The sequence below is a fragment of the Heptranchias perlo genome, chromosome 22 (genome assembly GCF_035084215.1).
Source record: "Heptranchias perlo isolate sHepPer1 chromosome 22, sHepPer1.hap1, whole genome shotgun sequence".
NCBI classification, from domain to species: Eukaryota; Metazoa; Chordata; class Chondrichthyes; order Hexanchiformes; family Hexanchidae; genus Heptranchias; species Heptranchias perlo.
In genome coordinates this window covers 5,540,410-5,566,850 of record NC_090346.1, presented here as the reverse complement: position 1 = coordinate 5,566,850, position 26,441 = coordinate 5,540,410, and the positions used below count along the sequence as shown (strand labels likewise).

The window sequence follows — 26,441 nt, the reverse complement described above, 5'->3', positions numbered from 1 at the left end:
AACATAACCACTATGCTACCGTACCCATAGTGCCAGGATACGCCCACCCACGACCTCCAGGGCTGATCTTGACAAAGCATGAGGGGTCCAGGGCATCACTTTATTTAAGTGCCAATGGTGGGCCCCCACTATGGGCGCATCTAGGATGTCCACTTCCTCCCAAAGGTTGGAAAATCTGCTGTTTGCTGCTGGTGTCTGGGGGGTTAGGTGGAGGAACATTTTCTGGGATCCTTCCAGAATGAATGTTGAAGTGCCCCCATCAGCCCTTCCTGTAAAGGGGACAAATTTCAATAATTTTTCAAACAAACAACATTTTTTTTCCATGCGTTGTCCAGGCCCAGACCTCCAGGTACGGCCCACAGCCACCATTTGACGGCCTAATGCGCACGGCTTTACCAGATGTATCACCACTGATGATCTGCCAGGCCGGACACACGGGAACTCTGGCCATGGGAATCCTCGACTCCAGCCCCAACTCCTCCTCCGCCACAGTCCTTGTTTGGTGTGGGCCGATGCCCTGCCCCCACAAGGCCATATGCAGCCTCTGGGGAAAGGCCGGGACCTGGTGTAGCCGGGTCTTGACCTAATCTGAAGTTACGGCTGCAGTGCACTGGAAGGGCCCTGGATGTTCAGCCTCTTACATTTTATTTGGCCTCAGTGTGGACTTTAATAAAAGGATAATGTTGGTCCCTAACACACCAATAATGACAAAAGGGATAACATGTTATGACTGTAATCACCATAATCTGCAGCATTTCCTACATTACCAGATAAAGAAAGTGATTGGCAGGCTCTGAATCTGTACAGGATAGAGAAATATCGGAAAACTTGGAGTAACATGAGCACTTTTTAATTTTGTCTCATCTTCAAATAAAAATGTTATTGTAGAATTAATATAATTGACTATTGTTTAATTTCAGATGAATATTACAACTTTTCAAAACACAACAGTAAGGGACCAGATGCTGAGCAAGATCATGCAGCTGTTGGAACCCCTGTTTCCATCATTTAATACCACGGACTATATTGACTGGTTCCAGACCAGATTAAGTCTGCTGCTACCCAGTATTACAGGAAAGGAGCTTTCCACCATACCCACCAACATAACCTGTGAATCTTACCAAGCCATGTGAGTACACAGTGTTCAGACTTTAGTGAGAAGAGACAAGTCAAAGGGCAAGTATTCTGCCTTTGTCAGTGAGCGCTAATGGTTGATGGCATTGAGTTTTCATGTCCTCTCCCAGGAAAATGTCCCAGGAGAATGTTGGCCACAGTGTTAGAGCATTTGTGAATTGGTTTAATGTGAGTTCTGACTGGGTATACTGTGCAATAGGCTGTATTTGTGTGTCATGAATTGATGGAATGCTTTCCGGGAAAACAAACTAGAAACCTCTAAATTTATACCGAAGTTGGTATTTCACTCGCTGTCTTGAAAACCAATCCTGATTTTACCAGATTTCTTAGAAACACGGTCTGTTTCTCAGGCCAGTGTGTTTGAATGACTAGAATTCTCAGTCATGTGCAAACTTGTAATTAATATGTTAAAGTTATGAATTACATACTGCATATTAATGGACATTTATCAAATTTCTCTGTCTGCTGTTTTAACAATTAAACATTTTTTTAAAATGGGTCAATGTCTCCATTAAAATGGTGGAGAGGGGCAGGTAATAAATATTGGGCCAAATTTTGCTGTAGCAGGCCGTCTAACGGCGTCTGCTGTTAGTTAGATTTGCCCCTGCACATTAACGTTTTAAATTTTTTGTGTGGCAAGTTGGTGAAAGTGCGAGGTGATAACGTCGCAGTGAGCGAGACGGGGCATCATGGGGCCTGAGTGAACAGGGCAAGTGACTGTGTATCACCATAAACAATCAGATTGAAGGATTGTGAAATTACCAGTGCAAGGAGTGAGCAGGAAGTGTAAATTAGAGTGGGTGAATTCAATGTCCAATCAGGTCCAGAAAGAGAAATAGAGAGAGAGAAAATAGAGACAGAAAGGAAAAGTTTTTTAAAATATTAAAAATTAAAATGTTACTTTTAAAAAATCTCCAATAACAATTAAAACCGAAAGGATTGAAACCCCACAGTTCCAGAGAGGATGTTTGGCAGGAATTAACACTTATCATGTCTTTTTTATGCAAGATACCAAAACTGAGAGGTTTTTCCAATGAGGAAAGATTGAACAGACTGGGGCTCTTTTCTCTGGAAAAGGGAAGACTGAGAGGCGATGTGATAGAGGTCTTTAAAATTATGAAAGGGTTTGATATGGTAGATAGAGTCATAGAGTCATAGAGTTATACAGCACGGATGGAGGCCCTTCGGCCCATCGTGTCTGCGCCGGCCATCAAGCCCAGTCCAAGCTAATCCCATATTCCAGCATTTGGTCCGTAGCCTTGTATGCTATGGCATTTCAAGTGCTCATCCAAATGCTTCTTGAATGTTGTGAGGGTTCCTGCCTCCACAACCCTCTCAGGCAGTGAGTTCCAGACTCCAACCACCCTCTGGGTGAAAAAGTTCTTTCTCAAATCCCCTCTAAACCTCCCGCCTTTTACCTTGAATCTATGCCCCCTTGTTATAGAACCCTCAACGAAGGGAAAAAGCTCCTGAGGATCCATCCTATCTATGCCCCTCATAATTTTGTACACCTCAATCATGTCCCCCCTCAGCCTCCTCTGCTCCAAGGAAAACAAACCCAATCTTCCCAGTCTCTCTTCATAGCTGAAGCGCTCCAGCCCTGGTAACATCCTGGTGAATCTCCTCTGCACCCTCTCCAAAGCGATCACATCCTTCCTGTAGTGTGGCGACCAGAACTGCACACAGTACTCCAGCTGTGGCCTAACCAGTGTTTTATACAGCTCCATCATAACCTCCTTGCTCTTATATTCTATGCCTCGGCTAATAAAGGCAAGTATCCCATATGCCTTCTTTACCACCTTATCTACCTGTTCCGCCGCCTTCAGGGATCTGTGAACTTGCACACCAAGATCCCTCTGACCCTCTGTCTTGCCTAGGGTCCTCCCATTCATTGTGTATTCCCTTGCCTTGTTAGTCCCTCCAAAGTGCATCACCTCGCACTTTTCCGGGTTAAATTCCATTTGCCACTGTTCCGCCCATCTGACCAACCCATCTATATCGTCCTGCAGACTGAGGCTATCCTCCTCGCTATTTACCACCCTACCAATTTTTGTATCATCAGCGAACTTACTGATCATACCTTTTACATTCATATCCAAGTCGTTAATGTAGACCACAAACAGCAAGGGCCCCAGCACAGATCCCTGTGGTACCCCACTGGCCACAGGCTTCCATTCACAAAAACAACCTTCGACCATCACCCTCTGCCTTCTGCCACTAAGCCAGTTTTGTATCCAAAGTGCCAAGGCACCCTGGACTCCATGGGCTCGTACCTTCTTGACCAGTCTCCTGTGCGGGACTTTATCGAAGGCCTTACTGAAATCCATGTATACCACATCCACTGCGTTACCCTCATCCACACGCCTAGTCACCCCCTCAAAAAATTCAATCAAATTAGTCAGACATGATCTTCCCTTGACAAAGCCATGTTGACTATCCCTGATTAATCCTTGCTTCTCCAAGTGGAGACTAATTTTGTCCTTCAGAATTTTTTCCAATAATTTTCCAACCACTGATGTTAGGCTCACTGGCCTGTAGTTCCCCGGTTTTTCCCTACTCCCCTTCTTGAATAATGGTACTACATTAGCGGTTCTCCAGTCCTCTGGCACATCCCCTGTGGCCAGAGGACTGGAGGCCAGATGTCGAGAAGGTGTTTCCACTTGCATGGGAGACCAGGACTAGGAGCCATAAATATAATTTAGTCACTAATAAATCCAATAGGGAATTCAGGAGAAACTTCTTTACCCAGACATTGGTTAGAATGTGGAACTCGGAGTAGTTGAGGCAACTAGCATAGATTCATTTAAGGGGAAGCTAGATAAACACAGGAGGGATAAAGGAATTTAAGGATATGTTGATGGGTTAGATGAAGAAGGCTGCGAGGAGGCTCATGTGAAGCGTAAACACCGGCATGGACTTTTGGGCCGATGTAATTCTATGCAATATAAATGGGGCAGAAACCACATCACCCAGAGTGTAGGGAAAAATACAACATTGCTTCAGATAGCAGTTCGACAGGATAAATAGGCCACAAGTAAATTATCTGCTTTCTTTGTATGGAAGTGAACAGTTTTCTTTTATTTACATTGTGTTCTGTATACCAGCTGAACTTTTTGAAAGAAAAGGTGATGCTGAATATCAGAATATCTAATGAGACAAAGACAACCTCTGTCCTTGAGACACCCCACCTCCACATCCCTCTTACAATAAAGGCAGGCACCTTGTACCTTGTGTAGATGCTATGAGATTTGACATGTCCGAATAGACAATCAAATCGGTGTGGTTATTTCTAGCTGCTTTTATTTCCAGACCCTCGACATCATTCACATCAAAGAATAACAAAAGCAACACAAGAGATCCCTTGGACTGTAATTGTTACAATGTGCTCACCAGGGGGCCATCTAGTGTTCAGTTAACAATATGCAAGCACCTGGCATGGCAAAATTAACACTGAATCCAAAGTCCGAGAACATCCAATTCCCTGACTTCTTCCAGACAGGATCAATCTGCACGAAAATGTTGAAACATGAATTTAGAGTCTCCTTGTGCTTACATTCACAGAGTGAAAGGATTTGACAGAGTCGTCTTAAACTTAACAATATCACAGCTTGCAGAGTTCTACAACTTTGGTAAAAACATCCTCACCCTCCAGCTCAATTCATCAGGTAATGCACACACAATATTAGATGATTCAACTTTTATTTTCAATCTTTGTGAAATATTATGGCTTGGATTTAGTGACATTTTAATTTGTTTGAAACCTATGATTAAGTGGTTATTCATTATGTTCAGAGTCTTAGAACAGCCTCCTCGTGACTTGCCATGTTGGATCTTCCAGCTGGGAGAGAGCTGCTTCACTGACACATGATGTGGAGATGCCGGTGATGGACTGGGGTTAACAAATGTAAGGAATCTTACAACACCAGGTTATAGTCCAACTGTTTTATTTGAAAATCACAAGCTTTCGGAGGCTTTCTCCCTCATCAGGTGAGTGTGACTCACACTCACCTGACAAAGGAAAAAGCCTCCGAAAGCTTATGATTTTTAAATAAAACAGTTGGACTATAACCTGGTGTTGTAAGATTCCTTACATTTGTCACTGACACATGTGCAGGAACCACCAGTAATTGTTCCCATTATCCCATCTAAATTCTTTATTGATGTTGCAACATCAGGAGTAGCACTCAGGATGAAGCTCATTCAACATAATGAGTGTTGTTCGGGAATGAACCCACCATAATTGTAGTTTACTGGGAGCCAATTGTGGTATAAGTATCAATACAGTGCAATGTGGAAAGCAGTGAAGTATCGTGTTGTAAAATAGGAGGCACTGCATCACTGAGAATTATTGGGCCAGAATTTGCTGTCAAATAACAGCAAGGCTAATGACCCTCGCCGTTATTTATATGTAAATGGTAGAGCAACTTCAGGCGAGGAGCAGGTGCGCGGTTAAATGTGAATATCCACAAGTTGCTGTCCGAGTTGCACCACTCCACCATTAGCTTCGAGAAAATGATATCTCGTCCTTCGCCTCCCAGTTTCTTTTAGGAACCTGCTGTATTTTCCATTAATTGCACGTTAAACTCGCCACTCAAAGTTAAATCTTGTAATTACACTCAAAAGTACCCTTTTAACGACGTGGTAAGTGTTAATGACAGCCAATCAACCTCTCTGGCACCGAGGATTAACTATTACAAGTGTGGACTCTCATTCCTTCAGGTTTTAAATTTTTCAGGGAGATTTTAAAAATGTCCAATTTTAAATTTAACATTTTTTTTTCTTACTTTTCCTTTCTGTCTCTTTTCTCTCTCTTAATCCAATCTTTCTTACCCGATGTTTATTTCTCTTTCTGTACCTGATTTGACATTGAATTCATCCCCTTTAATTCACCCTCCTCCTCAGTCGTTGTGCTGTTTATTTCTCAACCCTTAAATCCCGTTGGTTAAGGAGACACTCTGTTGGCTTCCACGTTCACCCCGGTCCCAGATGCCCTGTTTCCCTCGCTGCCCCGTTATCAGTTCGCACTTCCAGCAATTGTGTGGGCAAACCATTTTTTGAGCTGAATGGTGCAGGGGCAAGTCTATCTAACGGCAGATGCCAATTGAGGCCCTGCTGCACCAAATTGTGGGCCATTATTATTTCAGAGGGTTAGGGACTCCTCCATTACTATCACATGGTTGTATAAAGGATCTGCCTCCTGTGTGCATTTGCCCAGGTAACATTCTTGACCTTTGCCCTGCAGGTTCCGCAGGTATTGCATGTGCTGTCAACACGACTGGAAGCCGTGACTGGATACGAAAGAACTTTTTGAAATCTTTGAGAGGCTTTTCATACAACGACCTCCTGGCTCTGAACAAGAACTTTTCTGGAGTAAGTCACTGAAACTACAGCAGGTTCCATACTGACCGCAGTCAGACGGTAGACTGCGGAGTTTCCAATTGGAAAGGAAACAGCTTTTTTTTGTTAATATGGTTTCAAAATGTCATTGTAGTTTTGTCTAAACAACTTTCTTTTGTTAGTTTGAAGTGTTGGACCTCCTCACTCCCGAATTACTTGCTGGACTGACAGTGAACTCTGATGCACTGAATAACACAGACAAAATCATCCAGATCGTTGATGCCCTCGCAGGCAGACACATCGCTGAACTGACTGCATACTTGACCCACTTTGTTAATGCTACACGAATGGTAAGATAACTTTCCTTTCATTTTTGAAGCTTCCAATTTCCATCATAACTTCCGAATTTACTTCTGTTTTTGGTCAACTGAATCAACCTGCTGGAAGATTTGGTGTGAGATGTTTAGGAAAAGATTACAATTGTGTCATGGTGGTTCTGGTCTCAGAGTGTTGAAGGTGAGGAAAACATGCCAGAGTTTGACTAAATAATGTCTAGAGTCAAGAAATGTAGCCCGATGAGAGATCTAAGTGGTGTTTACCTCCTCAGTTGTGCTGTGCCGAAATGGTTATTAAGTCAGATAGCTAAAGATTTAGGGGCTGAATATTCACAGGGGTGCATCCCAGTGTAAGTTTTTTTTTATTCGTTCATGGGATGCGGGCGTCGCTGGCGAGGCCGGCTTTTGTTGCCCATCCCTAATTGCCCTCGAGAAGGTGGTGGTGAGCCGCGTTCTTGAACTGCTGCAGTCCGTGTGGTGAAGGTTCTCCCACAGTGCTGTGAGGAAGGGAGTTCCAGGATTTTGACCCAGCGACGATGAAGGAACGGCGATATATTTCCAAGTTGGCATGGTGTGTGACTTGGAGGGGAACGTACAGGTGGTATTGTTCCCATGTGCCTGCTGCTCTTGTCCTTCTAGGTGGTAGAGGTCGCTGGTTTGGGAGGTGCTGTCGAAGAAGCCTTGGCGAGTTGCTGCAGTGCATCCTGTGGATGGTACACATTGCAGCCACTGTGCGCCGATGGTGAAGGGAGTGAATGTTTAGGGTGGTGGATGGAGTGCCAATCAAGCGGGCTGCTTTGTCCTGGATGGTGTCGAGCTTCTTGTGTGTTGTTAGAGCTGCACTCATCCAGGCAAGTGGAGAGCATTCCATCACACTCCTGACTTGTGCCTTGTAGATGGTGGAAAGGCTTTGGTGAGTCAGGAGGTGAGTCACTCGCCGCAGAATACCCAGCCTCTGACCTGCTCTCATAGCCACAGTATTTATATGGCTGGTCCAGTTAAGTTTCTGGTTAATGGTGTCCCCCAGGATGTTGATGGTGGGGTTTCGGCGATGGTAATGCCGTTGAAGGGGAGGTGGTTAGTCTCTCTCTTATTGGACATGGTCATTGCCTGGCACTTGTCTGGTGCAAATGTTACTTGCCACTCACGAGCCCAAGCCTGGATGTTGTCCAGGTCTTGCTGCATGGGGCTCTGACTGCTTCATTATTTGAGGGGTTGCGAATGGAACTGAACACTGCAATCATCAGCGAACACCCCCATTTCTGACCTTATGATGGAGGGAAGGACATTGATGAAGCAGCTGAAGATGGTTGGGCCTAGGACACTGCCCTGAGGAATTCCTGCAGCAATGTCCTGGGGCTGAGATGATTGGCCTCCGACAACCACTGCCATCTTCCTTTGTGCTAGGTATGACTTCAGCCACTGGAGAGTTTTCCCCCTGATTCCCATTGACTTCAATTTTACTAGGGCTACTTGGTGCCACACTCGGTCAAATGCTGCCTTGATGTCAAGGGCAGTCACTTTCACCACACCTCTGGATTTCAGCTCTTTTGTCCATGTTTGGACCAAGGCTGTAATGAGGTCTGGAGCCGAGTGGTCCTGGCAGAACGCAAACTGAGCATTGGCGAGCAGGTTATTGGTGAGTAAGTGCCGCTTGATAGCACTGTCGACGACACCTTCCATCACTTTGCTGATGATTGAGAGTAGACTGATGGGGCGGTAATTGGCCGGATTGGATTTGTCCTGCTTTTTGTGGACTGGACATACCTGGGCAATTTTCCACATTGTCGGGTCGATGCCAGTGTTGTAGCTGTACTGGAACAGCTTGGCTAGAGGCGCAGCTAGTTCTGGAGCACAACTCTTCAGCACTACGGCTGGGATGTTGTCGGGGCCCATAGCCTTTGCTGTATCCAGTGCACTCAGCCGTTTCTTGATATCACGTGGAGTGAATTGAATTGGCTGAAGACTGGCTTCTGTGATGGTGGGGATATTGGGAGGAGGCCGAGATGGATCATCCACTCGGCACTTCTGGCTGAAGATGGTTGCAAACGCTTCAGCCTTGTCTTTTGCACTCACATGCTGGACTCCGCCATCATTGAGGATGGGGATGTTTACAGAGCCTCCTCCTGTTAGTTGTTTAATTGTCCACCACCATTCATGACTGGATGTGTCAGGACTGCAGAGCTTCGATCTGATCTGTTGGTTGTGGAATCGCTTAGCTCTGTCTATTGCATATTGCTTCTGCTGTTTAGCATGCATGTAGTCCTGAGTTGTAGCTTTACCAAGTTGGCACCTCATTTTTAGGTACGCCTGGTGCTGCTCCTGGCATGCTCTTCTACACTCCTCATTGAACCAGGGTTGATCCCCTGGCTTGTTGGTAATGATAGAGTGAGGAATATGCCGGGCCATGAGGTTACAGATTGTGCTGGAATACAATTCTACTGCTGCTGATGGCCCACAGCACCTCATGGATGCCCAGTTTTGAGCTGGTAGATCTGTTCTGAATCTATCCCATTTAGCACGGTGGTAGTGCCACACAACAGGTTGGATGGTATCCTCAGTGCGAAGACGGGACTTTGTCTCCACGAGGACTGTGCGGTGGTCACTCTTACCAATACTGTCATGGACAGATTCATTTGCGACAGGTCGATTGGTGAGGACGAGGTCAAGTAAGTTTTTCCCTTGTGTTGGTTCGCTCACCACCTGCCGCAGGCCCCGTCTGGCAGCTATGTCCTTCAGGACTCGGCCAGTAGTGGTGCTACCAAGCCACTCTTGGTAAGGTGATGGACATTGAAGTCCCCCGCCCTTGCTACCCTCAGTGCTTCCTCCAAGTGGTGTTCAACATGGAGGAGGACTGATTCATCAGCTGAGGGAGGGCGGTCGGTGGTAATCAGCAGGAGGTTTCCTTGCCCATGTTTGACCTGATGCCATGAGATTTCATGGGGTCCAGAGTCAATGTTGAGGACTCCCAGGGCCACTCCCTCCTGACTGTATATCACTGTACCGCCACCTCTGCTGGTGGGACAGGCCATAACCAGGGATGGTGATGGAAGAGCCTGGGACATTGGCTGAAAGGTATGATTCTGTGAGTATGGTTATGTCAGGCTGTTGCTTGACTAGTCTGTGGGACAGCTCTCCCAATTTTGGCACAAGTCCCCAAATGTTGGTGAGGAGAACTTTGCAGGGTCGACTGGGCTTGTTTTGCCTTTGTCGTGTCCGGTGCCTCGTGGTCCATCCAGTTTTATTCTTATTACTTTTTTTTAAGCGAGATTTTACAACTGAGTGGCTTGCTAGACCATTTCAGAGGGCAATTAAGCACATTGCTGTGGGTCTGGAGTCACATTTAGGCCAGACTGGGTAAGGACGGCCAGTTTTCCTTCCCGAAAGGGCATTCGTGAACCAGATGGGTTTTTACGACAATCCGGTAGTTTCATGGCCACTAGTATTTTAATTCCAGATTTTATTTAATTCATTGAATTTAAATTCCCCAGCTACCATGGCGGGATTTGAACTAATATGTCTCCGGATTATTAGTCCAGGCCTCTGGGTTACTAGTCCAGTAACATAACCACTATGTTACCGTACCCATAGTGCCAGGATACGCCCACCCACGACCTCCAGGGCTGATCTTGACAAAGCATGAGGGGTCCAGGGCATCACTTTATTTAAGTGCCAATGGTGGGCCCCCACTATGGGCGCATCTAGGATGTCCACTTCCTCCCAAAGGTTGGAAAATCTGCTGTTTGCTGCTGGTGTCTGGGGGGGTAGGTGGAGGAACATTTTCTGGGATCCTTCCAGAATGAATGTTGAAGTGCCCCCATCAGCCCTTCCTGTAAAGGGGACAAATTTCAATAATTTTTCAAACAAACAACATTTTTTTTCCATGCGTTGTCCAGGCCATAATCCAGGCCCAGACCTCCAGGTACGGCCCACAGCCACCATTTGACGGCCTAATGCGCACGGCTTTACCAGATGTATCACCACTGATGATCTGCCGGGCTGGACACACGGGAACTCTGGCCATGGGAATCCTCGACTCCAGCCCTAACTCCTCCTCCGCCACAGTCCTTGTTTGGTGTGGGCCGATGCCCTGCCCCCACAAGGCCATATGCAGCCTCTGGGGAAAGGCCGGGACCTGGTGTAGCCGGGTCTTGACCTAATCTGAAGTTACGGCTGCAGTGCACTGGAAGGGCCCTGGATGTTCAGTCTCTTACATTTTATCTGGCCTCAGTGTGGACTTTATTAAAAGGATAATGTTGGTCCCTAACACACCAATAATGACAAAAGGGATAACATGTTATGACTGTAATCACCATAATCTGCAGCATTTCCTACATTACCAGATAAAGAAAGTGATTGGCAGGCTCTGAATCTGTACAGGATAGAGAAATATCGGAAAACTTGGAGTAACATGAGCACTTTTTAATTTTGTCTCATCTTCAAATAAAAATGTTATTGTAGAATTAATATAATTGATTATCCTTTAATTTCAGATGAATATTACAACTTTTCAAAACACAACAGTAAGGGACCAGATGCTGAGCAAGATCATGCAGCTGTTGGAACCCCTGTTTCCATCATTTAATACCACGGACTATATTGACTGGTTCCAGACCAGATTAAGTCTGCTGCTGCCCAGTATTACAGGAAAGGAGCTTTCCACCATACCCACCAACATAACCTGTGAATCTTACCAAGCCATGTGAGTACACAGTGTTCAGACTTTAGTGAGAAGAGACAAGTCAAAGGGCAAGTATTCTGCCTTTGTCAGTGAGCGCTAATGGTTGATGGCATTGGGTTTTCATGTCCTCTCCCAGCAAAATGTCCCAGGAGAATGTTGGCCACAGTGTTAGAGCATTTGTGAATTGGTTTAATGTGAGTTCTGACTGGGTATACTGTGCAATAGGCTGTATTTGTGTGTCGTGAATTGATGGAATGCTTTCCGGGAAAACAAACTAGAAACCTCTAAATTTATACCGAAGTTGGTATTTCACTCGCTGTCTTGAAAACCAATCCTGATTTTACCAGATTTCTTAGAAACACGGTCTGTTTCTCAGGCCAGTGTATTTGAATGACTAGAATTCTCAGTCATGTGCAAACTTGTAATTAATATGTTTAAGTTATGAATTACATACTGCATATTAATGGACATATGAAATTCCTCTGTCTGCTCCTTTAATATAATTTAGTCACTAATAAATCCAATAGGGAATTCAGGAGAAACTTCTTTACCCAGACATTGGTTAGAATGTGGAACTCGGAGTAGTTGAGGCAACTAGCATAGATTCATTTAAGGGGAAGCTGGATAAACACAGGAGGGATAAAGGAATTTAAGGATATGTTGATGGGTTAGATGAAGAAGGCTGCGAGGAGGCTCATGTGAAGCGTAAACACCGGCATGGACTTTTGGGCCGATGTAATTCTATGCAATATAAATGGGGCAGAAACCACATCACCCAGAGTGTAGGGAGAAATAGAACATTGCTTCAGATAGCAGTTCGACAGGATAAATAGGCCACAAGTAAATTATCTGCTTTCTTTGTATGGAAGTGAACAGTTTTCTTTTATTTACATTGCGTTCTGTACACAAGTTGAACTTTTTGAAAGAAAAGGTGATGCTGAGTAACAGAATATCTAATGAGACAGAGGCAACCTCTGTCCTTGAGACACCCCACCTCCACATCCCTCCTACGATAAAGGCAGGCACCTTGTACCTTGTGTAGATGCTATGAGATTTGACATGTCCGAATAGACAATCAAATCGGTGTGGTTATTTCTAGCTGCTTTTATTTCCAGACCCTCGACATCATTCACATCAAAGAATAACAAAAGCAACACAAGAGATCCCTTGGACTGTAATTGTTACAATGTGCTCACCAGGGGGCCATCTAGTGTTCAGTTAACAATATGCAAGCACCTGGCATGGCAAAATTAACACTGAATCCAAAGTCCGAGAACATCCAATTCCCTGACTTCTTCCAGACAGGATCGATCTGCACGAAAATGTTGAAACATGAATTTAGAGTCTCCTTGTGCTTACATTCACAGAGTGAAAGGATTTGACAGAGTCGTCTTAGACTTAACAATATCACAGCTTGCAGAGTTCTACAACTTTGGTAAAAACATCCTCACCCTCCAGCTCAATTCATCAGGTAATGCACACACAATATTAGATGATTCAACTTTTATTTTCAATCTTTGTGAAGTATTGTGGCTTGGATTTAGTGACATTTTAATTTGTTTGAAACCTACGATTAAGTGGTTATTCATTATGTTCAGAGTCTTAGAACAGCTTCCTCGTGACTTGCCATGTTGGATCTTCCAGCTAGGCCAGAGCTGCTTCACTGACACATGTGCAGGAACCACCAGTAATTTTTCCCATTATCCCATCTAAATTCCTTATTGGTGTTGCAACATCAGGATTAGCACTCAGGATGAAGCTCATTCAACATAATGAGCGTTGCTCGGGAATGAACCCACCATAATTGTAGTTTACTGGGAGCCAATTGTGGTATAAGTATCAATACAGTGCAATGTGGAAAGCAGTGAAGTATCGTGCTGTAAAATAGGAGGCACTGCAGCACTGAGAATTATTGGGCCGGAATTTGCTGTCAAATAACAGCAAGGCTAATGACGCTCGCCGTTATTTATATGTAAATGGTAGAGCAACTTCAGGCGAGGAGCAGGTGCGCGATTAAATGTGAATATTCACAAGTTGCTGTCTGAGTTGCACCACTCCACCATTAGCTTCGAGAAAATGATATCTTGTCCTTAGCCTCCCAGTTTCTGTTAGGAACCTGCTGTATTTGCCCATTAATTGCACGTTAAACTCGCCACACAAAGTTAAGTCTTGTCATTACACTCAAAAGTACCCTTTTAACGACGTGGTAAGTGTTAATGACAGCCAATCAACCTCTCTGCAACCGAGGATTAACTATTACAAGTGTGGACTCTCATTCCTTCAGGTTTTAAATTTTTTGGGGAGATTTTGAAAATGTCCAATTTTAAATTTAACATATTTTTCCAACTTTTCCTTTCTGTCTCTCTTTTCTCTCTCTTAATCCAATCTTTCTTACCCGATGTTTATTTCTCTTTCTGTACCTGATTTGACATTGAATTCATCCCCTTTAATTCACCCTCCTCCTCAGTCGTTGTGCTGTTTATTTCTCAAACCTTAAATCCCGTTGGTTAAGGAGACACTCTGTTGGTTTCCACGTTCACCCAGGTCCCAGATGCCCTGTTTCCCTCGCTGCCCCGTTATCAGTTCGCACTTCCAGCAATTGTGTGGGCAAAATATTTCTTGAGCGGAATGGTGCAGGGGCAAGTCTATCTAACGGCAGATAGAGGCCCTGCTGCACCAAATTGTGGGCCATTATTATTTCAGAGCTTCAGGGACTCCTCCATTACTATCCCATGGTTGTATAAAGGATCTGCCTCCTGTGTGCATTTGCCCAGGTAACATTCTTGACCTTTGCCCTGCAGGTTCCGCAGGTATTGCATGTGCTGTCAACACGACTGGAAGCCGTGACTGGATACGAAAGAACTTTTTGAAATCTTTGAGAGGCTTTTCATACGACGACCTCCTGGCTCTGAACAAGAACTTTTCTGGAGTAAGTCACTGAAACTACAGCAGGTTCCATACTGACCACAGTCAGACGGTAGACTGCGGAGTTTCCAATTGGAAAGGAAACAGCTTTTTTTTGTTAATATGGTTTTAAAATGTCATTGTAGTTTTGTCTAAACAACTTTCTTTTGTTAGTTTGAAGTGTTGGACCTCCTCACTCCCGAATTACTTGCTGGACTGACAGTGCACTCTGATGTATTGAATGACACAGACAAAATCATCAAGATCGTTGATGCCCTCGCAGGCAGACACATCGGTGAACTGACTGCATACTTGACCCACTTTGTTAATGCTACACGAATGGTAAGATAACTTTCCTTTCATTTTTGAAGCTTCCAATTTCCATCATAACTTCCGAATTTACTTTTGTTTCGGTCATAAAATCTTTTGTCAACTTAATCAACTGCTGGAAGATTTGGTGTGAGATGTTTAGGAAAAGATTACAATTGTGTCATGGTGGTTCTGGTCTCAGAGTGTTGAAGGTGAGGAAAACATGCCAGAGCTCGACTAAATAATGTCTGGAGTCAAGAAATGTAGCCTGATGAGAGATCGAAGTGTGTGTTTACCTCCTCAGTTGTGCTGTGCAGAAATGGTTATTAAGTCAGGTTGTTAAAGATTTAGGGGCTGAATATTCACAGGGGTGCATCCCAGTGTAAGTTTTTTTTTATTCGTTCATGTGATGTGGGCGTTGCTGGCGAGGCCGGCATTTATTACCCATCCCTAATTGCCCTTGAGAAGGTGGTGGTGAGCTACCTTCTTGAACCGCTGCAGTCCGTGTGGTGAAGGTTCTCCCACAGTGCTGTTAGGAAGGGAGCTCCAGGATTTTGACCCAGCGACGATGAAGGAACAGCGATATATTTCCTAGTCGGCATGGTGTGTGACTTGGAGGGGAACGTGCAGGTGGTGTTGTTCCCATGTGCCTGCTGCTCTTGTCCTTCTAGGTGGTAGAGGTCGCTGGTTTGGGAGGTGCTGTCGAAGAAGCCTTGGCGAGTTGCTGCAGTGCATCCTGTGGATGGTACACACTGCAGCCACTGTGCGCCAATGCTGAAGGGAGTGAATGTTTAGGGTAGTGGAAGGAGTGCCAATCAAGCGGGCTGCTTTGTCCTGGATGATGTCAAGCTTCTTGAGTGTTGTTAGAGCTGCACTCATCCAGGCAAGTGGAGAGCATTGCATCACACTCCTGACTTAAGAACATAAGAACATAAGAAATAGGAGCAGGAGTGGGCCAATCGGCCCCTCGAGCCTGTTCCGCCATTCAACAAGATCATGGCTGATCTGATCCTAACCTCAAATCTAAAGAACACAAGACGTAGGAGCAGGACCCGGCCACTCAGCCCCTGGGCCCGCTCCGCCACCCACAGGGCCTTGACCGATCCAAACTCAGCTTCATGTCCAATTTCCTGCCCGCTCCCCATAACCCCTAATTCCATTTACTTCTAGGAAACTGTCTATTTCTGTTTTAAATTTATTTAATGATGTAGCTTCCACAGCTTCCTGGGGCAGCAAATTCCACAGACCTGCTACCCTCTGAGTGAAGATGTTTCTCCTCATCTCAGTTTTGAAAAAGCAGCCCCTTATTCTAAGATTATGCCCCCTAGTTCTAGTTTCACCCATCCTTGGGTACATCCTTACCGCATCCACCCGATCAAGCCCCTTCACAATCTTATATGTTTCAATAAGATCGCCTCTCATTCTTCTGAACTCCAATGAGTAGAGTCCGAATCTACTCAACCTCTCCTCATACGTCCGCCCACTCATCCCTGGGATTAACCGAGTGAACCTTCTTTGTACTGCCTCGAGAGCAAGTATGTCTTTTCTTAAGTGTGGACTCCAAAACTGTATGTAGTATTCCAGGTGTGGTCTCACCAATACCTTATATAACTGCAGCAATACCTCCCTGTTTTTATATTCTATCCCCCTAGCAATAAAAGCCAACATTCCGTTGGCCTTCTTGATCACTTGCTGCACCTGCATACTAACTTTTTGATTTTCTTGCACAAGGACCCCCAGATCCCTTTGTACTGCAGTACTTTCCAGTTTCTCGCCATTAAGATAATAACTTGCTCTCTGATTGTTCCTGCCAAAGTGCATAAACTCACATTTTTCAATATTGTATTGCATCTGCCAAATCTCCGCCCACTCACCCAGACTGTCAATATCCCCTTGTAGGTTTTTTATGTCCTCCTCACTCTCTACTTTCCCTCCCATCTTTGTATCATCTGCAAACTTTGATATGTTACACTCGGTCCCCTCCTCCAAATTGTTAATATAGATTGTAAAGAGTTGGGGACCCAGCACCGACCCCTGCGGAACACCACTGGCTACTGGTTGCCAGTCCTAGAATGAACCATTTATCCCAACTCTCTGCTTCCTGTTAGACAACCAATCCTCCACTGATGCCAGTATATTACCCCCAATCCAGTGATTCTTTATCTTGAGCAATGATCATTTATGTGGCACCTTGTCGAATGCCTTCTGGAAGTCTAAATACACTACGTCCACTGGTTCCCCTTTATCCACCCTGTACGTTATGTCCTCAAAGAACTCAAGCAAATTTGTTAGACATGACTTCCCCTTCATAAAGCCATGCTGACTTTGACCTATTAAATTATGTTTATCCAAATGTTCCGTTACTGTCTCATTAATAATAGACTCCAAAATTTTACCCACCACAGATGTTAGGCTAACTGGTCTATAATTTCCAGCCTTCTGCCTAATACCCTTTTTAAATAAGGGTGTTATATTAGCAGTTTTCCAATCTGCCGGGACCTTCGCTGAGTCCAGAGAATTTTGGAAAATTATTACCAAAGCATCCACAATCCCTACTGCCACTTCCCTCAAGACCCTAGGATGTAAGCCATCAGGTCCAGGGGATTTATCCGCCTTGAGTCCCATTATTTTACTGAGTACCAATTCCTTAGTGATTTTAATTGTATTTAGCTCCTCCCCCCCTAGAGCCCCCTGTTTGTCCAGTGTTGGGATATTCTTAGTGTCCTCTACCGTAAAGACTGAAACAAAATATTTGTTCAGCATTTTTGCCATCTCCATGTTTCCCACCATTAATTTCCCGGTCTCATCCTCTAAGGGACCTATGTTTGCGTTAGCCACCCTATTTCTTTTTATATAACTGTAGAAACTCTTGCTATCTGTTTTTATATTTTTTGCGAATTTATTTTCATAATCTATCTTCCCTTTCTTAATCAATCCTTTAGTTACTTTTTGCTGTCTTTTGAAGACTTCCCAATCTTCTATCCTCCCACTAAGTTTGGCTACCTTATATGTCCTTGTTTTTGGTCGGATACGATCCTTAATTTCTTTACTTAGCCACGGATGGCTGTCATTTCTTTTAAACCCTTTTTTCCTCAGTGGAATATATTTTTTTTGAATGTTGTAAAATAACTCTTTAAATGAACACCACTGCTCATGTATCGTCTTACCCTTTAATCTATTTTCCCAGTCCACTTTAATCAATTCTGCTCTCATACCATCATAGTCTCCTTTATTCAAGCTCAGTACGCTTGTTTGAGAACCAACCTTCTCACCCTCTAATTGGATATGGAATGTAACCATGTTATGGTCACTCATTCCAAGGGGATCTTTAACTAGGATATCATTAATTAATCCTGGCTCATTACACAGGACCAGGTCCAAGGTTGCTTGCCCCCTTGTAGAATCAGTTACATACTGCTCAAGAAATCCATCTCTAATACACTCAATAAACTCTTCCTCAAGGCTGCACTGCCCAATTTGATTTGTCCAGTTAATATGATAGTTAAAATCCCCCATAATTATAGCTGTTCCCTTATTACATGCCCCGACTATTTCCTGATTAATACTTCTTCCAGCAGAGTTGCAACTATTAGGTGGCCTATAAACTACGCCCACTTGTGTTTTTTTCCCCTTATTATTCCTTATCTCTACCCAAACTGTTTCATTATCCTGATCCCTTGTCCCAATATCATTTCTCTGTATTACAGTGATTCTTTCCTTTATTAACATAGCCACCCCAGCTCCCCTTCCTTCCTGCCTGACCTTCCTGATTGTTAAGTACCCTGGCATATTTAATTCCTAGTCACCCTGCAGCCATGTTTATGTAATGGCCACAAGATCATACCTTGTAGATGGTGGAAAGGCTTTGGGGAGTCAGGAGGTGAGTCAGTCGCCGCAGAATACCCAGCCTCTGACCTGCTCTTGTAGCCACGGTATTTATATGGCTGGTCCAGTTAAGTTTCTGGTCAATGGTGACCCCCAGGATGTTGATGGTGGGGTTTTGGCGATGGTAATGCCGTTGAAGGGGAGGTGGTTAGTCTCTCTCTTATTGGAGATGGTCATTGCCTGGCACTTGTCTGGTGCAAATGTTACTTGCCACTCACGAGCCCAAGCCTGGATGTTGTCCAGGTCTTGCTGCATGGTGCTCTGACTGCTTCATTATTTGAGGGGTTGCGAATGGAACTGAACACTGTGCAGTCGTCAACGAATATCCCCATTTCTGACCTTATGATGGAGGGAAGGTCATTGATGAAGCAGCTGAAGATGGTTGGGCCTAGGACACTGCCCTGAGGACCTCCTGCAGCAATGTCCTGGGGCTGAGATGATTGGCCTCCAACAACCACTGCCATCTTCCTTTGTGTTAGGTATGACTCCAGCCACTGGAGAGTTTTCCCCCTGATTCCCATTGACTTCAATTTTACTAGGGCTCCTTGATGCCACACTCGGTCAAATGCTGCCTTGATGTCAAGGGCAGTCACTCTCACCACACCTCTGGAATTGAGCTCTTTTATCCATGTTTGGACCAAGGCTGTAATGAGGTCTGGAGCCGAATGGTCCTGGCGGAACCCAAACTGAGCATCGGTGAGCAGGTTATTGGTGAGTAAGTGCCGCTTGATAGCACTGTCGACGACACCTTCCATCACTTTGCTGATGATTGAGAGTAGACTGATGGGGCGGTAATTGGCCGGATTGGATTTGTCCTGCTTTTTGTGGACTGGACATACCTGGGCAATTTTCCACATTGTCGGGTAGATGCCAGTGTTGTAGCTGTACTGGAACAGCTTGGCTAGAGGCGCAGCTAGTTCTGGAGCACAAGACTTCAGCACTACAGCCGGAATGTTGTCGGGGCCCATAGCCTTTGCTGTATCCAGTGCACTCAGCCGTTTCTTGATATCACGTGGAGTGAATTGAATTGGCTGAAGACTGGCTTCTGTGATGGTGGGGATATCGGGAGGAGGCCGAGATGGATCATCCACTCGGCACTTCTGGTTGAAGATGGTTGCAAACGCTTCAGCCTTGTCTCACGTGCTGGACTCCGCCATCATTGAGGATGGGGATGTTTACAGAGCCTCCTCCCATTAGTTGTTTAATTGTCCACCACCATTCACGACTGGATGTGGCAGGACTGCAGAGCTTTGATCTGATCCGTTGGTTGTGGAATCGCTTAGCTCTGTCTATAGCATGTTGCTTTCCCTGTTTAGCATGCATGTAGTCCTGAGTTATAGCTTCACCAGGTTGGCACCTCATTTTTAGGTACACCTGGTGCTGCTCCTGGCTTGCTCTTCCACACTCCTCGTTGAACCAGGGTTGATCCCTGGCTTGTTGGTAATGGTAGAGTGAGGAATATGCCGGGCCATGAGGTTACAGATTGTGCTGGAATACAATTCTACTGCTGCTGATGGCCCACAGCACCTCATGGATGCCCAGTTTTCAGCTGGTAGATCTGTTCTGAATCTATCCCATTTAGCACGGTGGTAGTGCCACACAACAGGTTGGTATCCTCAGTGCGAAGACGGGACTTTGTCTCCACGAGGACTGTGCGGTGGTCGCTCCTACCAATACTGTCATGGAAAGAGGTATTTGCGACAGGTAGATTGGTGAGGACGAGGTCAAGTAAGTTTTTCCCTCGTGTTGGTTCGCTCACCACCTGCCGCAGGCCCCGTCTGGCAGCTATGTCCTTCAGGACTCGGCCAGTAGTGGTGCTACCAAGCCACTCTTGGTGAGGTGATGGATATTGAAGTCCCCTGCCCATGCTACCCTCAGTGCTTCCTCCAAGTGGTGTTCAACATGGAGGAGGACTGATTCATCAGCTGAGGGAGGGCGGGAGGTGGTCATCAGCAGGAGGTTTCCTTGCCCATGTTTGACCTGATGCCATGAGATTTCATGGGTCAAATTTGAGGATTCCCAGGGCCAATCTCTCCTGACTGTATATCACTGTACCGCCACCTCTGCCGGTGGGACAGGACATAACCAGGGATGGTGATGGAAGAGTCTGGGACATTGGCTGAAAGGTATGATTCTGTGAGTATGGCTGTGTCAGGCTGTTGACTGTGGGACAGCTCTCCCAATTTTGGCACAAGTCCCCAAATGTTAGTGAGGAGAACTTTGCAGGGTCAACTGGGCTTGGTTTGCCCAATTTGCCTTTGTCGTATCCAGTGCTTAGTGGTCCGTCCGGTTTTATTCTTATTGTGACTTTTTATTTTTTAAGCAAGATTTTACAACTGAGTGGCTTGCTGGGCCATTTCAGAGGGCAATTAAGAATCAACCACTTTGCTGTGGGTCTGGAGTCACATATAGGCCAGACCGGGTAAGGATGGCAGGTTTCCTTCCCGAAAGGGCATTAGTGAACCAGATGGGTTTTTACAAGAATCTGGTAGTTTCATGGCCACTATTACTGATACTCGTATTTTAATTTCAGATTTTATTTAATTCATTGAATGTAAATTCCCCAGCTGCCATGGCGGGATTTGAACTCATGACTCTGGATTATTAGTCTGGGCCTCTGGATTACTAGTCCAGTAACATAACCACTATGCTACCGTACCCATAGTGCCAGGATACGCCCACCCACGACCTCCAGGGCTGATCTTGACAAAGCATGAGGGGTCCAGGGCATCACTTTATTTAAATGCCAATGGTGGGCCCCCACTATGGGCGCATCTAGGATGTCCACTTCCTCCCAAAGGTTGGAAAATCTGCTGTTTGCTGCTGGTGTCTGGGGGGGTAGGTGGAAGAACATTTTCTGGGATCCTTCCAGAATGAATGTTGAAGTGCCCCCATCAGCTCTTCCTGTAAAGGGAACAAATTTCAATAATTTTCAAACAAACAACATTTTTTTACCATGCGTTGTCCAGGCCCAGACCTCCAGGTACAGGCATCAGGCCACCATTTGACGGCCTAATGCGCACGGCTTTACCAGATGTATCACCACTGATGATCTGCCAGGCCGGACACACGGGAACTCTGGCCATGGGAATCCTTGATTCCAGCCCCAACTCCTCCTCCGCCACAGTCCTTGTTTGGTGTGGGCCGATGCCCTGTCCCCACAAGGCCGTATGCAGCCTCTGGGGAAAGGCCGGGACCTGGTGCAGCCGGGTCTTGACCTAATCTGAAGTTACAGCTGCAGTGCACTGGAAGGGCCCTGGATGTTCAGTCTCTTACATTTTATTTGGCCTCAGTGTGGACTTTAATAAAAGGATAATGTTGGTCCCTAACACACCAATAATGACAAAAGGGATAACATGTTATGACTGTAATCACCATAATCTGTAGCATTTCCAACATTACCAGATAAAGAAAGTGATTGGCAGGCTTTGAATATGTGCAGGATAGAGAAATATCGGAAAACTTGGAGTAACATGAGCACTTTTTAATTTTGTCTCATCTTCAAATAAAAATGTTATTATTGTCCTCAAATAATTAATATAATTGACTATCCTTTAATTTCAGATGAATATTACAACTTTTCAAAACACAACAGTAAGGGACCAGATGCTGAGCAAGATCATGCAGCTGTTGGAACCCCTGTTTCCATCATTTAATACCACGGACTATATTGACTGGTTCCAGACCAGATTAAGTCTGCTGCTGCCCAGTATTACAGGAAAGGAGCTTTCCACCATACCCACCAACATAACCTGTGAATCTTACCAAGCCATGTGAGTACACAGTGTTCAGACTTTAGTGAGAAGAGACAAGTCAAAGGGCAAGTATTCTGCCTTTGTCAGTGAGCGCTAATGGTTGATGGCATTGGGTTTTCATGTCCTCTCCCAGCAAAATGTCCCAGGAGAATGTTGGCCACAGTGTTAGAGCATTTGTGAATTGGTTTAATGTGAGTTCTGACTGGGTATACTGTGCAAAAGGCTGTATTTGTGTGTCGTGAATTGATGGAATGCTTTCCATGAATAAAAATTAGAAACTTCTAAATTTATAAAGAGTTGCTATTTCACTCGCTGTCTTGAATATCAATCCTGAATTTACCAGATTTTTTAGCAATATGTTTGGTTTCTCAGACTAGTGTATTTGAATGACTAGAATTCTCAGTTATATGCAAACTTGTAATTAACATGTTAAAGTTATGAATTACATACTGCATATTAATGGACATATGAAATTCCTCTGTCTGCTCCTTTAACAATTAAAACATTTTTAAAAAATGAGTCAATGTCTCCATTAAAATGGTGGAGAGGGGCAAGTAATAAGTATTGGGCCAAATTTTGTTGTAGCAGGCCGTCTAACGGCATCTGCTGTTAGTTAGATTTGCCCTTGCATTTTAAGGTTTTAAATTTTTTGTGCAGCAAGTTGGTGAAAGTGCGAGGTGATAACGTCGCAGTGAGCGAGACGGGGCATCATGGGGCCTGAGTGAACAGGGCAAGCGACTGTGTATCACCATAAACAATCAGATTGAAGGATTGTGAAATTACCAGTGCAAGGAGTGAGCAGGAAGTTAGAGTGGGTAAATTAGAGTGGGTGAATTCATTGTCCAATCAGGTCCAGAAAGAGAAATAGAGAAAAAAAATAGAGACAGAAAGGAAAAGTTTTTAAAAATATTAAAAATGAAAATTTTGCATTTTTAAATCTCCAACAACAATTAAAACCTAAAGGAATGAAACCCCACACTTGTCATAGTTAATTTTCAGTGCCAGAGAGGATGTTTGGCAGTAATTAATACTTATGACTTTTCTATGCAAGATACCAAAACTGAGAGTTTATACCTATGAGGAAAGATTGAGCAGACTGTGGCTCTTTTCTCTAGAAAAGAGAAGACTGAGAGGTGATGTGACAGAAGTCTTTAAAATTATGAAAGGGTTTGATATGGTAGATGTAGAGAAGGTGTTTCCACTTGCGTGGGAGACCAGGACTAGGGGCCATAAATATAACTTAGTCACTAATAAATCCAATATTGAATTCAGGAGAAACTTTTTCACCCAGAAATTGGTTAGAATGTGGAACTCGCTATGACAAGGAATAGCTGAGGCGACTAGCATAGATGCGTTTCAGAGGAAGCTAGATAAACACGAGGGAGAAAGGAATAGAAGGATATGTTGATGGGGTTAGATGAAAAAGGATGGGAGGAGGCTGGTGTGGAGCATAAACAGCTGCATGGACCTGTTGGGCCGAATGGCCTGTTTCTGTGCCGTACGTTCCATGTAATTCCAAGCATTATAAATGGAGCAGATCCCACATCATCCGGATGTAGGGAAAACTACAGCACTGCATCAAGTAGCAGTTCAACAGGATAAATAGGTCATAAGTAAATTACCTGCTTCCTTTGTATTGAAGAGAACCGTTTTCTTTTATTTACATTGTAGTTGTGTTCTGTACACCAGCTGAACTTGTTGAAAGAAAAGGTGATGCTGAGTAACAGAATATCTAATGAGACAGAGGCAACCTTTGTCCTTGAGACACCCGACCTCCACATCCCTCCTACGATAAAGGCAGGCACCTTGTAACTTGTGTAGATGATATGAGATTTATTATGTCCGAATAAACACTCAAACCAGTGTGGTAATAACGAGCTGCTTTTATTTCTCGACCCTCTAATTCATTCACATCAAAGAATAACAAAAGCAACACAAGAGATCCCTTGGACTGTAATTGCTACAATGTGCTCACCAGGGGGCCATCTAGTGTTCAGTTAACAATATGCAAGCACCTGGCATGGCAAAATTAACACTGAATCCAAAGTCCGAGAACATCCAATTCCCTGACTTCTTCCAGACAGGATCGATCTGCACGAAAATGTTGAAACATGAATTTAGAGTCTCCTTGTGCTTACATTCACAGAGTGAAAGGATTTGACAGAGTCGTCTTAAACTTAACAATATCACAGCTTGCAGAGTTCTACAACTTTGGTAAAAACATCCTCACCCTCCAGCTCAATTCATCAGGTAATGCACACACAATATTAGATAATTCAACTTTTATTTTCAATCTTTGTGAAGTATTATGGCTTGGATTTAGTGACATTTTAATTTGTTTGAAACCGACAATTAAGTGGTTATTTATTATGTTCAGAGTCTTAGACCAGCCTCCTCGTGACTTGCCATGTTGGATCTTCCAGCTGGGAGAGAGCTGCTTTATTGACACATGTGCAGGAACCGCCAACAATGGTTCCCATTATCCCATCTAAACTTCTTTTTGGTGCTGTGGCATCAGGATTAGCACTCAGGATGAAGCTCATTCAAATAATGAGTGTTGTTGGGTAGTTTACTGGGAGCCAATTGTGGCATAAGTATCAATACAGTGCAATGTGGAAAGCAGTGAAGTATCGTGCTATAAAATAGGAGGCACTGCAGCACTGAGAATTATTGGGCCAGAATTTGCTGTCAAAAAAGCAGCAAGGCTAATGACCCTCGCCGTTATTTATATGTAAATGGTAGAGCAACTTCAGGCGAGGAGCAGGTGTGGAGTTAAATGTGAATATCCACAAGTTGCTGTCCGAGTTGCACTGCTCCACCATTAGCTTTGTGGAAATGGCATCTCGTCCTTCGCCTCCCCGATTTTTTTTTTTTAGGAACCTGCTGTATTTGCCCATTAATTGCTTGTTAAACTCGCTACACAAAGTTAAGTCTTGTCGTTGCAACTGTATGTACAGTTTTAACGATGTGATAAGTGTTATAGACTGCAAAATCAACCTCTCTGGCACCGACAATGAACTTTTACAACTGTGGAGTCTCAATCATTCAGGTTTTGAATTTTTCGGGGAGATTTTTAAAATGTTAAATTTTATATTTTTTTCCTTACTTTTCCTTTTTTTCTCTTGTTTCTCTCTCTCTCTCTCTTAATCCAATCTTTCTTACCCTAAATCTATTTCCCTTTCTGTACCTGATTTGACATTGAATTCACCCCCTTTATTTCACCCTCCTCCTCAGTCCTTGTGCTGTTTATTTCATTGGTTAACTCTGTTGGTTGCCCTGTTCACTCAGGTCCCAGATGCCCTGTTTCCCTCGCTGGGCCGTTATAAGCTCGGACTTTCAGCAATTATGTGGGCAAAACATTTTTTGAGCTCAATGTTGCAGGGGCAAGTCTATCCAAAGGCGGATGCCATTAGATGCCATTAGATACAGCAAATTTTGGGCCATTATTATTTCAGAGGCTCAGGGGCATAAGAAATATAAGAAACATAAGGAATAGGAGCAGGAGTAGGCCAAACGGCCCCTGCAGCCTGCTCTGTCATTCAATAACATAATGGCTGATCTTCAACCTCAACTCCACTTTCCCGCCCTTGAGTCCCTTAGAGTCCAAAAATCTATCGATCTCAGTCTTGAATATACTCAACGACTGAGCATCCACAGCCCTCTGGGATAGAGAATTCCAAAGATTCACCACCCTCTGAGTGAAGAAATTCCTCCTCATCTCTGTCCTTAATTGTCCAACCCATATCCTGAGACTATGCACCCTAGTTCTAAACTCTAGAATTAGACTGGACTCCTCTATTACTCTCCCATACACTATAAATGTTCTGCCTCCTGTGTGCATTTGCCCAGGTAACATTGTTGACCTTTGCCCTGCAGGTTCCGCAGGTATTGCATGTGCTGTCAACATGACTGGAAGCCGTGACTGGATACGAAAGAACTTTTTGGAATCTTTGAGAGGATTTTTATACAACGACCTCCTGGCTCTGAACAAGAACTTTTCTGGGGTAAGTCACTGAAACCACAGCAGGTTCCATACTGACCGCAGTCAGACGGTAGACTGCGGAGTTTCCAATTGGAAAGGAAACAGCTTTTTTTGTTAAT

The 26,441-nt window shown here is 44.4% G+C and overlaps 1 protein-coding gene across 1 annotated transcript in view; it reads left to right on the top strand.

Annotated features, from left to right (window-relative positions):
* The window catches only part of LOC137340899 (uncharacterized), a 58,254-nt gene that overhangs the window by 24,124 nt on the left and 7,689 nt on the right, over positions 1-26,441 (top strand). Inside the window, exons 10-20 of the mRNA XM_068003702.1 lie at positions 921-1,129; positions 4,696-4,799; positions 6,377-6,504; positions 6,654-6,821; positions 11,300-11,508; positions 12,855-12,958; positions 14,289-14,416; positions 14,566-14,733; positions 22,150-22,358; positions 24,487-24,590; positions 26,217-26,344. Of these exons, the coding sequence (XP_067859803.1) occupies positions 921-1,129; positions 4,696-4,799; positions 6,377-6,504; positions 6,654-6,821; positions 11,300-11,508; positions 12,855-12,958; positions 14,289-14,416; positions 14,566-14,733; positions 22,150-22,358; positions 24,487-24,590; positions 26,217-26,344 (1,659 nt within the window). The remainder of the gene's footprint in view (positions 1-920; positions 1,130-4,695; positions 4,800-6,376; positions 6,505-6,653; positions 6,822-11,299; positions 11,509-12,854; positions 12,959-14,288; positions 14,417-14,565; positions 14,734-22,149; positions 22,359-24,486; positions 24,591-26,216; positions 26,345-26,441) is intronic.